General features: G+C 42.5%; 1 protein-coding gene across 2 annotated transcripts in view; it reads left to right on the forward strand.

Moving 5' to 3' along the window:
* Positions 1–6,051: 6,051 nt before the first annotated feature.
* TMCC3 (transmembrane and coiled-coil domain family 3) overlaps positions 6,052–16,796 on the forward strand; it is a 72,583-nt gene continuing 61,838 nt past the window's right edge. The window contains exon 1 of one of the 2 annotated variants that reach the window (XM_075600407.1): positions 6,052–6,398. In XM_075600407.1, the coding sequence (XP_075456522.1) occupies positions 6,321–6,398 (78 nt within the window). In that variant the 5' untranslated portion in view covers positions 6,052–6,320. Of the gene's footprint in view, positions 6,399–13,757; positions 13,885–16,796 lie in introns of those variants that run through there. The other variant, XM_075600408.1, reaches the window with a different exon arrangement.

Below are 16,796 nucleotides of genomic sequence, written 5' to 3' on the forward strand. Positions count from 1 at the left end.
TTTAGACTACAGATACTTATCATATATTTGTATTTACAGTATGTCTCAGTTTACTGTCATTGTTTCATATCAAACTGTTTTTCTGAGATTTCTCCTTTCTCAGCTATATTTTGTTACATTCTGTGGAGGGGTAACTAGGTTGCACCTTATTCTCTGTGGGTGTGCAGATGGGTTTTTTTATACACAGCCTTTCAGTGTTTATGTGATGGTATTCAGAATTACCCTCTGTAAACAGGAGCAGCATATCGTGAACCTTTCGCCACACTTCACTTTAGTGTGGTTATAACTGCATTGACTTTTTACAAATTCATGGATTTAACACAAATACTTAGAACTGGTTATAAAAAAAACCAGTGTGATATTATAATGAGATGCATGTCAGGGAGAGTTATTTCTTCACCTTTAAAAGCGTCAAAGCACCAACCTTAGGCGTGTAATATAGTCCTCGCTGCTGTGCGTGCGGGCGCAAGTGGCATGCACGTTTAGTTGCTAGGGTGCAAGCTGTGACACACGCGGTTAGGGGGAGTGACTCTGACGTCACAGTGTTAGGCCGCGCTGTGATTGGCGTGATGACTATATTATACGCCTTAGGCTGCGGCCCCACTGGCGCTGACGGCGTTCATGCTTGAGAGCAGTGCCGTCACCAACTCTCTAAGCATGAGCGCCGGGTGTTCTGCCTATTTCGCAAGCGCGCGCGGGGGGCTTTGCAGACAAGTTGAGCACGCTTGAAAGTAAAAATGTTTTGCTTACTCAAGCGCCAAGCTTGAGTGAGTGTGTGTGTACTGCGCGAGCGGGAACTTACAAATAAAGATTTAAGGGTTGTGGTGTATTACCCGGGCGCTAACTCTGACCGTGCTTGGTTTTGATCTAAATATCTTGTTAAAATGAGAGATATGTAATACAACTCTAGATTTCGTTTGGGATGTCCTCGTGTGACTCAAGATACCCCACTAGGGTGTATCCAGGACCCTTAATAGATATGGAACACAAGAAGAGATGGGTGAGCACAGTGTGAGGAAAGATGAGTTTGGGATGTGTTATCTCTCGCTAATGTTCAATGGGGTGCTTGCGCCTTCAATGAACCCTCAAGGAGAGATAGGCAACCCCTTGGATAGGGAGTTCGCGTATAAGGATGAATGTGTCTATAATTGATAAATAAAATCAATAAATGAATCACTTACAAGGCCTTGTGTAAGTTGTATCCCATCGAGGTTTCTTTTACGGTCGTGTCTTGCTTCTAGTGGATGTTCTTCCTTTCTCTCTGGTCTTCTCTTCCTGCCTTTTCTTCTTACTACGTCCTTGTTGTTTGTCGTTGGATGGATGGATTCTTCGCAGTGATTATCCTCTCATATAGGTATAAACTTAAATGGAAACGTAGTTAGATACATATATACACGGGTCAGCTGCGGTACAAGGGAAGGAGATAAAGCAATATCTCCAGGAATATATATATGATAATTGTCCACTCACACGGCCTAATGTGAGTGATATCTTATATCCGTATCTTTTAGGCACCTGTGTCAATACAGGTCTTCAGGAAAATGGACAAACACAGACAGGTGTTCCCATGTGTGACAATGACAAAGGGTAAATAAATATATCAATATATCAAGATACTCACACGGGCTAGTGTGAGCGCACACTCGTAGTGGTATCTTTGGGATTCCAAATGATAGAAACCTCCTAAGGGCTAGATCCAATCATAGATAGACTATGGGACACTAAGCACTGGGGTAATAATCTTTTATTGAACAAACTCATATACACTAGTAACAAGTGAATGGGTAAAAACAGATACAAATAAAAATATTGAAAAGTTAAAAACCAAGGAGCAGCTACTGCTTCTCGGGGGAGTGTAAAAAACTAGCAGCTAAGGGAATCAATGGGTGGTTGGTGGGCAAAAAAGTCTCTTAGCTCCGCGTCCGGATGAAGAGATCCCACAGCACCTCTGGCTCCTCTCTGATTGCTGCAGGCTGTGAATGATGGAGAGCTACGCGTTTCGCCCTAAACAGGGCTTCCTCAGGCTCTTAGAAAGTAGAATGGCTGGGTTTAAGTCCCCTTAAGTAGACCCAGACCTATCCTCTGTCGCAGTCAATTAAAACCGTATCTTTCCGCGCGACGAGGGGCCGCCATCTTTTCGGATGCGAGCGCATCCTGCGGGTGGCGCTCGGTGTGACGGCTGTGGGTTGCGCCTTCATTGTTGATTGCGTGAGGTAGATGCGAAGTTATGTGCCTGCGCTATGCAGGTTCTCCTTCAGTGCTGGAATTAGTACCTCTCATAGTCCTTCTTAAGTCTGATGACGTGTAGTATGCACATTCACATCGTGTTACATTCGGGCTTGAGCTTCTACAATACATAGACGGGTGATTGCATACACCCGTCGTGGAAGTTAAAAGAGTGTATACAATATACAATTTGCTTATAGTTAAAAGTACTCCTACATATTCCTACATGAAATCTTCCTACAAGGTTCCAAATACTCTTCAAAATACAATTACCTAATCACATAATAATACTTTAAAATATATAGCTGTCAATTAATAAATTCAGTTCATTTTATTTACAAAAATATATATTCAGTTGTGTTTAAAAATGGGATATTTAAAAAATAAGATATTAAAACATACAATATTTAGAACATAAGATAAAAAATGAAATACATTCTTGAAGGCGGATACTTAATTGGCTAGAGATATTTCGTACATACGTAGTTTAGATAGCTTTCATTAAATTGTTAATATTATAGTTCATACTATTCAGTGGTTATGATATTTTCAAGTTAATAAAAATTTGTTCCTAATGTAAACATTCAAATATAATATAATAACTGTGGCAGCAATAAAGTAAACTGTTTTTAGAAGGGAACTGAGGTGTCACCCCACCCAGTGTGCATTCTTAGGGCATATAGTGCCGCAAATACAAATAGGCCTAACTGGACTATGTATGGGTATAAGTGTTTAAAGTGCTTAAAAATGTGCTTAAAAGTGTTTCATTGGATGTGGACATCCATGTGGAGGTGAACAAAAGAGGTGCTGCGATTTATTAATTGACAGCTATATATTTTAAAGTATCATTATGTGATTAGGTAATTGTATTTTGAAGAGTATTTGGAACCTTGTAGGAAGATTTCATGTAGGAATATGTAGTAGTACTTTTAACTATAAGCAAATTGTATATTGTATACACTCTTTTAACTTCCACGACGGGTGTATGCAATCACCTGTCTATGTATTGTAGAAGCTCAAGCACGAATGTAACACGATGTGAATGTGCATACTACACGTCATCAGACTTAAGAAGGACTATGAGAGGTACTAATTCCAGCACTGAAGGAGAACCTGCATAGCGCAGGCGCACAACTTCGCATCTACCTCACACAATCAACAATGAAGGCGCAACCCACAGCCGTCACACCGAGCGCCACTCGCAGGATGCGCGCGCATCCTAAAAGATGGCGGCCCCCCGTCGCGCGGAAAGATACGGTTTTAATTGACTGCGACAGAGGATAGGTCTGGGTCTACTTAAAGGGACTTAAACCCAGCCATTCTACTTTCTAAGAGCCTGAGGAAGCCCTGTTTAGGGCGAAACACGTAGCTCTCCATCGTTCACAGCCTGCAGCAATCAGAGAGGAGCCAGAGGTGCTGTGGGATCTCTTCATCCGGACGCGGAGCTAAGAGACTTTTTTGCCCACCAACCACCCATTGATTCCCTTAGCTGCTAGTTTTTTACACTCCCCCGAGAAGCAGTAGCTGCTCCTTGGTTTTTAACTTTTCAGTATTTTTATCTGTTTTTACCCATTCACTTGTTACTAGTGTATATGAGTTTGTTCAATAAAAGATTATTACCCCAGTGCTTAGTGTCCCATAGTCTATCTATGATTGGATCTAGCCCTTAGGAGGTTTCTATCATTTGGAATCCCAAAGATACCACTACGAGTGTGCGCTCACACTAGCCCGTGTGAGTATCTTGATATATTGATATATTTATTTACCCTTTGTCATTGTCACGTATGGGAACACCTGTCTGTGTTTGTCCATTTTCCTGAAGACCTGTATTGACACAGGTGCCTAAAAGATACGGATATAAGATATCACTCACATTAGGCCGTGTGAGTGGATAATTATCATATATATATTCCTGGAGATATTGTTTTATCTCCTTCCCTTGTACCGCAGCTGACCCGTGTATATATGTATCTAACTACCTTTCCATTTATGTTTATACCTATATGAGAGGAGAATCACTGCGAAGAATCCATCCATCCAACGACAAACAACAAGGACGTAGTAAGAAGAAAAGGCAGGAAGAGAAGACCAGAGAGAAAGGAAGAACATCCCCTAGAAGCAAGACACGACCGTAAAAGAAACCTCGATGGGATACAACTTACACAAGGCCGTGTAAGTGATTCATTTATTGATTTTATTTATCAATTATAGACACATTCATCCTTATACGCTAACTCCCTATCCAAGGGGTTTCCTATCTCTCTTTGAGGGTTCATTGAAGGCGCAAGCACCCCATTGAACATTAGCGAGAGATAACACATCCCAAACTCATCTTTCCTCACACTGTGCTCCCCATCTCTTCTTGTGTTACATAAAGATTTATGCAAGTAAAAGCGGCAAGCACCGCGCTCAGCACGAGCGGTGATGCAGCCTTAAGGTGAATTTTCCTACCTTGCAATCTGTGTGAAACGCATTCATTTTTCTTCTATTTGGCTCAGAAAATGGTAAAGTGAGTGCAAACAAATGATTCATTACACTCTCTTTATACTCATACAACACTGCCCAGAGGTGTAGAATTGTGCTGACAGCATCCAATCTCAGGGGATTTCTCTTTATTTGGTTTATTTACTGTACATGAAGCAGGTGATGTTCCAAACCTGAATCACAAACCAATGAATACAAGGAACATTTAATGGTTGCAGTGACTTAAAAAAAAAAAAAAAAAAAAGTAGGTGCACTGAACTTGATTTAAAGAAATTGAAAACCTGTTCAACACTGGGGCAAAGAAATGTATTTGGATCTTATTTTTAAACCAAATGTACGGTACGCAATACACGTTATAAAAACAAAAAGGGAGAGAGAAAAACAAAAATAAATCAAATGTTTTCTTAAAAGGAAAAATGATTGTTCATTTCCAAGTTAAAAAAAGTGGTACCCCAGGTTAGTACCAAGGAGTGATACTCTTTACCCCTTATCACTATCGCATATTAATCACTTGAGATGTTGTTAGGATAATGCCGGTTGACATTTTCTATTTGCTACAAATGCTGGGACAGGCCGTCATGTTTTTGTTTTATTATTGTTGAAGGTAATTGAGAGATGTTTTGCTTTAAATGTAAAACACGTTAAAATGAGAGGTTACACGCGCTAGTGACCTTACTTATTGCTTTTTTTGCCAGTGTGCAAGCTGCTGTACATAAGACTGAACTCTCCAATATCTGTCACATGCAAATAGGTTCCCTCTATCAGTGAGATAGAGGCGCTTTCAGGCACGTGATACCTGGTAATTAGGCTCTTTAACATGTGCAATTTACTACAGTCAAAGATCATACTACCAATAAAATATGTGTATTTGGGGAATTATTTGTAACCACTTAAATACATATACATAATAAAGCAGTGTTCAATTCTCCCCCAGCCAGCTGATAATTATCAGGATTAGCTGAAGGTTTAAAGCTCCAACCACTGGCAAATATAGATACAGTTGGTTCCAATAAGTACAGTACATAACAAACAGGCACAGTACCTGCTAAATAATAGGTACAGTTTGATTGCATGTACATAATCATCAGAAACATGCACACCATTTAGTATAATTAGTACCCTTGTTTTCGCAACGGCATCCAGTGTATAAGCAGCTTCCAGCTTTACTTTGCACACCTTTTCCTTGTCAGTCTTTTTAACCCACTGATTTATATTTGATGTGTGAAGGTTTGAAACGATACAACCCTTTCATAGCCACCGGGGACAGCGAGGCACTGCATGGCAGTGAATGGGTGAGCAGAGCTGGGAGGCGTGTCTTCGCTCATGTCCCACCCTGATTAATACACACTGACACTCTCTCTCACACACACACACAGAGCACAACCAGATCACGCAAGGATCAAGGGAGAAGATCCAGCCCTGTGCATGCACCAGGCGGTCAGCTGGAACGAGGAAAGTTCAAAGCTAATCACAGGCAGTCTCCAGCCCCCCCTTTGTGTAAGCTGCGGGCAGCCTGGCAGTGCTAGTGGGCTTAGTAACGCTGGGGACCCCTCATCTCTTCCCCTGCGGCTGTGACCGTCTTATTACTTGTGATAAAGTGCGGAGAGAAAATGCCAGGCAGCGACACGGGAATCGTCGTGGACAGGACCTACTCTGACCCCGAGAGGCACCAGAGGATCAAGAGCAGGGTAAGAGAGCTCACCCCTGCATCGTTGATCTCAAGATCGCACTGGCTACTGTGGGATCCGGTGCTAGGTTCCAGAATACAATCATGTGGGAAGAAGCACCATTACATGTTCTTGCAGAGTGTCTTGCTTTGACATTTGCAGGGGCAGCAATACAAGATGTACAGTGTGTTCATCCAAAGAGCACAATCCATATGGTGGGAAAGCTCACTAGACACCATCTTAAAAATATGTACAGTATGCTATATGTGTGGTAAAGGGGAGATCCTGTCTTCTGTATATACAAAGTAAAGAGGTGCCAGCATTCTAAACTAGGCAGCGCCACTGATTTAGGATCTGTGTTGAGAAGTCCCATGTAAATATGGAGATCAGTATCACATAAGAGTGTAAGCTCTTTGGGGAACCGATTCCACTTTTTCACTGCAAATTTGGCTCCCGAATTCGCTTTTTAGGAGTATATGTTTATGTAAATAAGTGCAGGTTGGTTTAATATCAACCATATCTATTAAACAGCAGGGGGGGAAATGCCCTGGATGTCCACTGGTCAATTATCACCTTTTGTACACCTCTTGCATAGCATGCTGCCTATTACTAATATTGTACCTCTAGTGCTTTGAATATGTTGGAATGTCTTTATTGGATTGTAAACTCTTTGGGACGGGGTCATACATCTGTCATACTGTTTTGTATTCTTAGCTGAAGCATGTACTACCATACACTTTGTACATTCATGTAGTCGGCATTGCTTATATTTTAGTGAAGTGACAAATGCCTTATAAGTGCTATACTAAAATAAAACATAAATAACCCCTTCGATGTTTTGTATGGCTCTGCATTGAGTGGACTATTTATCCTGATGGCTTTCAATATTAATGTTTCGGACAATAGTCTACACTATAGACTGTGCTCTGAACAATGTCCCATTCATAAGTATTGTTGTGGTTTTTTTTTTTTTTTTTTTAAACCTCTTTCAATTTTAATTTAAGTTCTTGCTGTCCTCATTTTCATTTAACCTCACTTGGCACCGCAGCCTGTTCGTTATCTTCAAGAAATAATTAGATCCACATGCTGACAAAAACCTCAGGGTCTGTGTCTGAAGCTCTTGAAACGTTCTTCTTAATGCAGATTTTTGATACTTGCATCCTTATCAAATGAAGGGAACTAATTTTGTAGTACAAGTCATAATTACTGATACTTCCAAATTAACTATCTGCATCAGGTGCCTCTTTCTATTGAATCATATCTCTTCCCCATCTTGTTTCCTGGCGATTGTCCAGTGTGGTTGAGGTTTAGTGAATTAACCCCCACTAACGCTTGGCAAAATGAGTGAAATAGACCTTAATACATTGAGGCCAGCACGTGTTAAAATTGCAGATTCTATGGTGACCAGTTGGGTAAGTGCCTTGTACAGGCTTGGCTAATCCAGAGTTACACATTTCCACTCAATACTGTGAAGTTTTGAATTGGTTTTATACCTCATTCTGATTATGATGCTGGGCACTGATACTTGTTGCATTCAGTGGGCAGACTGAGAACGGGTTAAATCTTTGGAGGAAGGCTGCAGAACAGAGATATGCAAACCTTTCCTGTGCTGTAGAGAGGGGTTGTTTGAAACTTGAATTCTCACATTACTGCACAACCCAGGTCATAAGTGTGTTCCCTATGGTGTTTGTTCAGATCTTCTCATAAATAACACTGTAAATTCATCGGCAGTTCTGTCCTAAACTGCATAATAATTTGGCAAGGCCTTTGATCTTTTGCTCTTGATAATAATAAAAAAAAATGTAAAAGAATAATGGATGTTCCTTTTTGTCTGTTCGATACTAAATGCGCAGTTCTACATAGGACTAAGGAAAGTTAAATAGCTTATGGACACCTTTTACAATATGTATTTTTTTTTTATTTGTTTAAAATTTTGCCCACAGTAAATAATTTGGAGGGAATATATTTTTAAACTAATGTGTTTTAGTGATACGACTTTGTCAAACTTTAAATCTACTTTTAATCTGTTTGTGAAGTAATTATGCCCATCATTTGTTAATCAGATTACATGTACAAATTCAGAGGACCCAAACAAAAGGAAAACATTTTCACAGGATACATGTAAATAAAAGTCTTACTTTAATGGAGATTGCAACTTCTTTTTAAGGAAAATTATTGCACAGATTTGTTTTAAAAACAAAAACTTTTTTGACCCATTTCATGGGGCTGCTCCCTTTTTTTTAAATGGTAGTATTGAGAAGTTGGCTGGCTCATTCCACCAGTGAAGCTAATAAGAAAGTGTTAGATTGAGCTTCAAACTAGGTAGACCAGTAAGAACATGACGGTTGTGTGACCTTACAATGTACTTTGACGTAGTTACAGCATGTCCTCGGCACTCCAATCAAAGTAAAAGGTGGTGCTACACTACTGAATAAATCTGCCTGTTTTTAGAGATAAGGGAGTTCCTAATTTAGATTTTGTGGATACAGTTTGTTTTGCCTGGCGATACAGGAGGTTTTTGGTCTGTGACAATGACCAGTTTTTGTCAGCATAACCAAATTAAGCAAAGTGAATGGCTCCTGCAATCGCTGAACATGGAATAAATATCTCCCCCCCCCCCCCCCCTCTTTAGTATTTGAGAAGTTTCAGACCTTTAAAAACCCTGGAAGATTTCGGCAGCTTTACTCCTGTATTTCTCTGGGTGTTGCTGTGTATTTGTAAGCTCCACCCTGCAATGATTTATGATCTGTGTTCCAGGTGTGTCTGACATTCTGAATACTCACACTGCAGGATTTTCCTCTCCACCGCATATTTCCGATGCAACCTGACACATACCTGACTGACAAAATAACGTGTTTTATCACATAATGGGGAGGAGAGGAAAGGCAGTGAGATGCAGCTGAAACTAGAGACATACAAAGCAGTGGTGATGGTAGTTTTCTCGTCTTGTCTTGCTTGGTACTTCCAGAAGTTGTGTACAAATCTATTTTGTTGCCCTGCTTTTAATTCTACTAAAGTTAAACTGTTTCTTTCGGGTGGGCCAGCAATGCATTTCAGGAACGCACTTCTCTCCCCTCTAAAAGCGCAAGGGCTAAACTTATTTTCCTTCAATACATAGGTTACATTTATTTTATTTATAAACTGTTTTTTGCAAGGAAATAATGCATGGAGTTACCTCTCGTTTTCAAGTATGACCTGGGCACAGTTATGACAATACATCGTTACACGTTTTATATTTAATGGACAATAAGGACAATACATAGGGTTGCCAGGTGGCTCGTCCTCTCATCTCCCCCCCCCCCTGTCATTATCGCCCCCACAGGACAGCAGAGAAGACACACACACCCAACAAATACACACACACACAACAAATACACACACACACACACATACACACACACATACACACACACATACACACACACACATACACACACAACAGATACACACACACACAACGCAGCCTCCCCTCTCTGCTACATGCTTTTCCTCCGCTCTTTAGTCCCACCGCCCAGGCTCCTGCCACCTCCTCCTGATTGGTTGCTGCTGTGTAATGCAGCCAGTCGGAATGGAGGAAGCTGCCCAGCCCCCTAGCAGCAACAGCCCTGCTCTATCCCTTCTCAGGGGAAATCCTGCGATTGGTTACTGTCTGGAGAGGTAATGCCGACATACACATACATGTACTGTCTCTGTACGTTCTCCCTACCTAACAATTAGATTGTAAGCTCCTCGGAGCAGGGACTCCTCTTCCTTAGAAGTAACACTATGTCTGAAGCACTTAGTCCCATGATTTGTTATTTATATGATTACCAAGTGTATTACTACTGTGAGGCGCTACGTACATTAATGGCGCTATATAAATAAAGACATACATGTACAGAGGGGTAATGCCGGCACACATACATGTACAGAGAGGTAATGCCGGCAAACACACATACATGTACAGGGAGGTAATGCCGGTGTGCACACATACATGTACAGGGAGGTAATGCCGGCGCGCACACATACATGTACAGGGAGGTAATGCCGGCGCACATACATGTACAGGGAGGTAATGCCGGCGCACATACATACATGTACAGGGAGGTAATGCCGGCGCACATACATACATGTACAGGGAGGTAATGCCGGCGCACACACACATACATGTACAGGGAGGTAATGCCGGCGCACACACACATACATGTATGGTACTATCTAATTTTTTACCGGACAGAGTAACCAGAGTTCAATACCGGGCACCTGCCAACCCGAACAATACATGTTATGGGCATATGTAACAGACAGACAGTTACAGACGAGATTAAACAGAGAGACAGCTGAAGTCTTGAAAGAATTTAAACTGGAGGCGGCTTTGAATATCTGAGGTTGAATAAAGACATGTCCATCGGATACATATCGTATATTTGTCCAGAGGAAGGCAAACAATCCAATGATGTTACTGATTTTGTTCTATATATTTGCATAACTAGGTTTGCAGCTATGATGAAGGTAAATGACTACTTTTGTATATCGTGTAAAAAGGCATTTAAAGAAAACGTCTGCTTTTAGTGACCGCTCTCTTGCAGTCTGTGCATTTACACTGCAATCTCTAAAGCAGTGAGAACATCTTGAACTGTAGGAAGTTTGAATCAATGATCTTAGTGATTCCTATCCACTACCTCTGTAATTGCACAGATGTTCTGGTTTATAAATGACAGACTACAGTGTACATTATTTTTAACTTCAGAAAATAGTTATTTTGTGTGTAAATAATTTATAGTGTGTGTGTTTGGAATGCCAAAAGGTATCTGTACTTCTTTTTTTTTTTTTTTTTTTTTTAAACATTTAAAAAAAAAAAAAAAAAAAAAAAAAAAGACCTTCATGGCACACATGTCAAATAAAAGCATGTAGATATATAAGAATATATTTAATCTAAGTTGATTTTGGGGTAATTCTGTATATGCTGAAGCCGAAAATCCCCACAGATGTCAACGTAGAGTTTTGTCCGAATGACTGGTTTGGCATATATCAAATAAGCCAATTTATCATTTAATTAAATAGCTCCTTAATGCACGTGGACTGATTCCCAGTGGTTCTATAGACGTCATCTGTTTCCTGTCAACCTGCAGTTTAATTTGATTAAATATGTACATATGTGTGCTTTCTCTCCCCTCTCCCCCCACCTTAATAAAAAAAAATAACAATTGACTTGGGGGGGGGGGGGGGGGGAGGCGGAGGGGTACAGAAAAAGAACAGGGTATTGGAGGGATTTGGGACACAGTTACCAAATTTTGGATTTGGGACACATCATTAGTACTTGTAATTATATTATATGTTTTACAGTTACATCTTATTTACAATTTATACACGTTATCTACGTTTGCAGGCCTGTAGAACTTTCTGGGGGTACCTTCATGAGTGTTTTGTCATATCATGCAATCTATAACCGAACTGCTTGTGGGTATAATTTGCACCGTGGTTCCCAGGTTGCAGTGAACTTATGCATTGTTCTGTAAGAATCCTGTGATATATTTTCCATATACATTTTCCACATCTTATTTAAAAATGAGGAAGGTTCAGGGGCCGGTTGCTTCCAATTCGCCGCTGTCCTACATCTGGTTGCCGAAAATAAGTGGGTAATGAGTTTCGCTTGACATTTGGAAATTTCTGGTATAGATCTGTTTAACAGTGCCGCACAGGGGTCTAAGGTCAGATGTAATCCTAACATTCTATTTATGATCTACCGTATTGGCCCGAATATAGTGCTATGTTTTTTTTCCCTAAAAACGTCCTTCCGAAAACTGTACCCGTATTGTATGCGCAGCCTAACACCTTTTTTTTAATTTTCATGTAGTGCACCTTCAAATCTTTAGGGTTGCATTATGTGCGAGGCCGTACTATATTCGGGCCAATACGGTAGATTTGGGTCCATAGGTTTTTGATATGTTTACATTCCCACCGGGTGAGTAACATATTCCCTATCTGTCCACATCCTCTGACGCATAACCGGGAAGAAGTCGTGCACAGTCCTTTTAATCTAGCCGGAAGAGTGTTCTGCCATCGGAAGAGTTTCTTACAACTAATCAATGTACTTTCTCTGAGAACTTTCAGATTTCCAAATTTCTCCCCAATCCTCCCATTCCAGGGGCTCCCTGCAGCTCCTCTTCCCATTGTCTTGTGTATAATTGATTTTTCTTGTGCTGAGTAGGAACGTTTTTCATACATCATTGAAATCAAGCCTTTTGTGTATGGGTCAGTGTTGCAAATACGTTCAAAGCTTGTGTTAGAGCAGCGGTGCGCAATCTGTGGGGCGCGACCCCCAGGGGGGGCGCGAGACTGCCGACGGGGGGCGCGGGGTTTACAGAGGCCCCGCGCGCTTCCCGAAGGCACTTAAATTAAGTGCCGGGGGAGCTGCAGGGCCTCTGTAAACCATACTTACCCGTGGCTCCGGCGGCTTCCTCCCGGCGTCGCCATGGCAACGCGGCGTCAAAATGACGCTGCGAGGTCATGTGACGTCACGTTGCTATGGCAACGTGACGTCATTACGCCGGAGCGCGGGTAAGTTGGGGTTGGGGGGGGCGCGGGAGCGAGGGGACAGCCGTCAGGGGGGCGCAGGGAAAAAAGTTTGCGCCCCCCTGTGTTAGAGGATCTCGGTTTGCCCACATGGTTAGAGCAGTGGCGCGCAAACTGGGGGGGCGCAAGACTTTATTGGGGGGGGTCGCAAACTGGGGGGCGCCTCTGTAAATTTTCTTACCGGTTCTTGTCCACGCGTCTTCATGGCAACGCAGTGTCAAATGACGCCCGTTACCATGGTGACGTGACTTCAAATGACGTCACAATTTTATTGTTTTATTGTCACTTTATAATTAGTGATCACTTTTAGTGTTTAGCGCCTCTTTTCAATATCACTATCACATGACCCTGCAGCGTCATTTGACGCTCCATTGAAGGTAAGGGTGGGGCGCTATCGTGAGCAGAGCCGGCAGGGGGTGGCACAGCGCAGGCAGTTTGCGCACCCCTTGGTTGGAGGATACATCTGTGCTTTGTGCTTTGTGCTTAATGGTTATCTCTCCAAATGTGCATATCCTATTGAAGAATAATGGGTATACTATGTGACGGTAGGGGGAAATAGGGCTGCTGTTAATAAAGGTTAAGTCTGCCATTACCCCTACCTGTTAGTAATACATTGGTATGTATGTATATATGTATTTGCTTGGTTCCAGCACCTCAGGAATCAGGGGTTAATATGTTTGCAGTAGAATTGTTGCAAATGTTATGTTGCAATTCTACCCACCAATCAGGGCCTGGGCATGTAGGCAGCTCCTGGCCCTGAGTGTTGCCATATTATGGTTTAAGTATATAGAAAGGTGGGGAGGGAGTCCCCTAGCAGACAGAGCCTGCAGAGAGCTACAAAGGTGTTGCTGTAACAGGGAGAAACTGCAGTGTCCAATCCAGTGCTGGTCTCCGGTCTGAAAACCAGTCATGTAGGCACTGGGCAAAGAGAGAACAGGGGAAATCTCTGCAAGTAGGTCCCTGCTACAAGTTAGGCAGGGTATTCCCCAGTTGGGTATGTGTGATGTTTGTGTCTTTTGTATAGTTGTGGATATGTTTTTCCAATCAATTAATTTTATAAACTCTCGTGTTCTGTCTGGCAATATTGATCCCTTGTATTAGTCCTGGTCTCCCGTGGCATACTATTCTTGTGAATTCTCTCTTTTTTTTTTTTTCCCCACAAAGAGAAATAATATGCCGTCATTCCTGGTTGGAAAGCTGTGATTCTATATAAAGGGGTAATGTTTCATTCTCTTAAGACTATATATTTTTAACTGTATTCAGTTTCTGTGGAGTTTGTTTTTACAGCTGTTCTGTGGGGTATGGTTCATAAATGCAACTCTTAATAATTCCACCCAGTTTTGTTCTCTTCTCTCTCTCCCCCTCCCCTTTCCCACCAAAAGAGCACCACCCAAAGGCAGACACTGGGCCGGCCATAAAGGGGATGAGAACTGAGAGGTATAGGGTACAGTATTTCTTTTATATAAGGAATGAAGTTCCTGAGTTTGAGTCTGAGGGAGAAGGCAGAAGACCACAGGTGATCCATATAAATGGGTATTTGTTGTGATTGCTGAATGACTTGCTAAAAAAAAAAAAAGAATGAACATTAAGAAGGCATTGCCTAGTCCCCATTGACATGGGGTAATTTCCTCCTGCCTCTACAATACAATCTATTTTGGATGGCTGTGTAATGTATACATTGACTGATAAAGAGAGGAGTGTGTAGATAGAAAGTCTGACATCGCGAAAAGGATTATTTTCTAGATATGATGGGTCTTTTATGTTCCCGCGTGTTATATAAATTGCATAATGAGTGACATCTGTACATTAAACTCAACATGGCTAAAACAGAGCTCCTCATACTTCCTCCCAAACCTGGCCCTACTACCTCCTTCCACATTACTGTTGGAACTACGATCATTCACCCAGTAGCCCAAGCACGCTGCCTTGGGGTCACACTCGACTCCTCTCTCACATTCGCCCCTCACATTCAAAACATTTCTATAACTTGTTGCTTTTTCCTCCGCAATATAACAAAGATACGCCCTTTTCTCTGTTGCTCGACTGCTAAAACTCTGACTCAGGGCCTCATTCTCTCCCATCTTGATTACTGTAACCTCCTGCTGTCCGGCCTTCCTGCCTCTCATCTGTCTTCCCTACAATCTTTCTCGTTGACAAAGGGCGACGGCCCGAAACGCGTTCGAGACTTTTAACATATCCCATGCCATGATGTCTACCATGGAATAAAGGATTTTTAACAGCGGTATCTAGCCCCCTTCTTACTGCAATTGCTGTGCTCCGTTCTTTCCGTGAGGATATCTTGTTCCCTACAATCTATCCTAAATGCTGCTGCCAGAATCACTCTACTCTTTCCTAGATCTGTCTCGGCATCTCCCCTCATGAAATCCCTCTCCTGGCTTCCGATCAAATCCCGCATCTCACACTCCATTCTTCTCCTCACTTTTAAAGCTTTACACTCTTCTGCCCCTCCTTAGGCCCGGGCCATAGAGGGGGGGAGCCGTGCTGCACCGCGCTGAGGCTCGCCTGCAGAAGCTGTGCGATTCCATGCACATACAGGCGAGCCAGCGTCCGCGATCGGAGGTGGGGGGAGACTGAGGGAGGCGGGGCAGTGACGTCGCTGGGCCAATCGCCCGCGACGCGTCGACGTCACGGCGCCATGACGTTGACGCAGCCCCGCTCTCATTGGAGGTTTTCAGCCGACAGCGCGCTGAAAAACAGCTTGGCGCTCGGCTGAAAACTCCAAAGCCTGAGCACACTTGCGGACGCTCGCGTGAGCTCCCTCTCAGGGCATCCTCATTGAGGATGCAGGGGCTCAGCGCTGAGCGTCCGCACGCCTCAGCACGGCCTGTCCTTCTATGGACTCGGCCTTACATCTCAGCCCTAATTTCTCGCTATGCACCATCCCGACTCTTGCGTTCTGCTCAAGGATGTCTTCTTTCTACCCCTTTGTATCTAAAGCCCTCTCCCGCCTTAAACCTTTTTCACTAACTGCCCCACACCTCTGGAATCCCCTTCCCCTCAGTACCCGATTAGCACCCTCTCTATCCACCTTTAAGACCCACCTTAAGACATACTTGCTTAAAGAAGCATATGTAGATATTCTGAATACATGATACATATAGCTTGGCCCCCTGCAGACGCACTTACCAGAACTCCCTCCTACTGTCTCTGTACTTTCTCCCTACCAATTAGACTGTAAGCTCCTCGGGGCAGGGACTCCTCTTAATGTTACTTTAATGTCTAAAGCACCTATTCCCATGATCTGTTATTTATATTGTCTGTTTTTTATTTGATTACCACATGTATTACTACTGTGAAGCGCTATGTACATTAATGGCGCTATATAAATAGACATACAATACATTGTGTGAGTTCATGCAAATAAGTTGACTGCAAATAGTTTCATGGAAACGGAAAAAATGGGGGAGCATGGGATTAAGACACAATACAATACAGATGCAATCGATGTACTGCTAATATAGTGGTATGGGGGGCCAAGCTAGTAATATACTTACACGGCCTTGTGTAAGCAAAAATCAAACAGATTGGTATCTTTACAGGATACGTCCTGACCTCTCCAAACTCAGATGTGGAAAATCAATGGGGGTAAGTGGTTGCTAATACATATGTACTCACACGGCCCAGTGTGAGTAAAAGCAGAGTTTCTGGTATCTTTGTGGTTTACATAACCCGTCCAAGCTTTTAAACTGGACCCAGGGGATGGTTCTCCAGCAGTACTCCAACCGGAAATCCCACTCCAGTTGCTTGGAGTCAGTGAGTGTCTCTCCCCGGTACCGTAATGAATGGGGGGGGAGGAGGAGGAGAACAAGTGATGCACGATCTCAGTAAGGTTCTTTTGTAAAA

This window comes from Ascaphus truei, chromosome 5 (genome assembly GCF_040206685.1).
Source record: "Ascaphus truei isolate aAscTru1 chromosome 5, aAscTru1.hap1, whole genome shotgun sequence".
Lineage (NCBI taxonomy): Eukaryota > Metazoa > Chordata > Amphibia > Anura > Ascaphidae > Ascaphus > Ascaphus truei.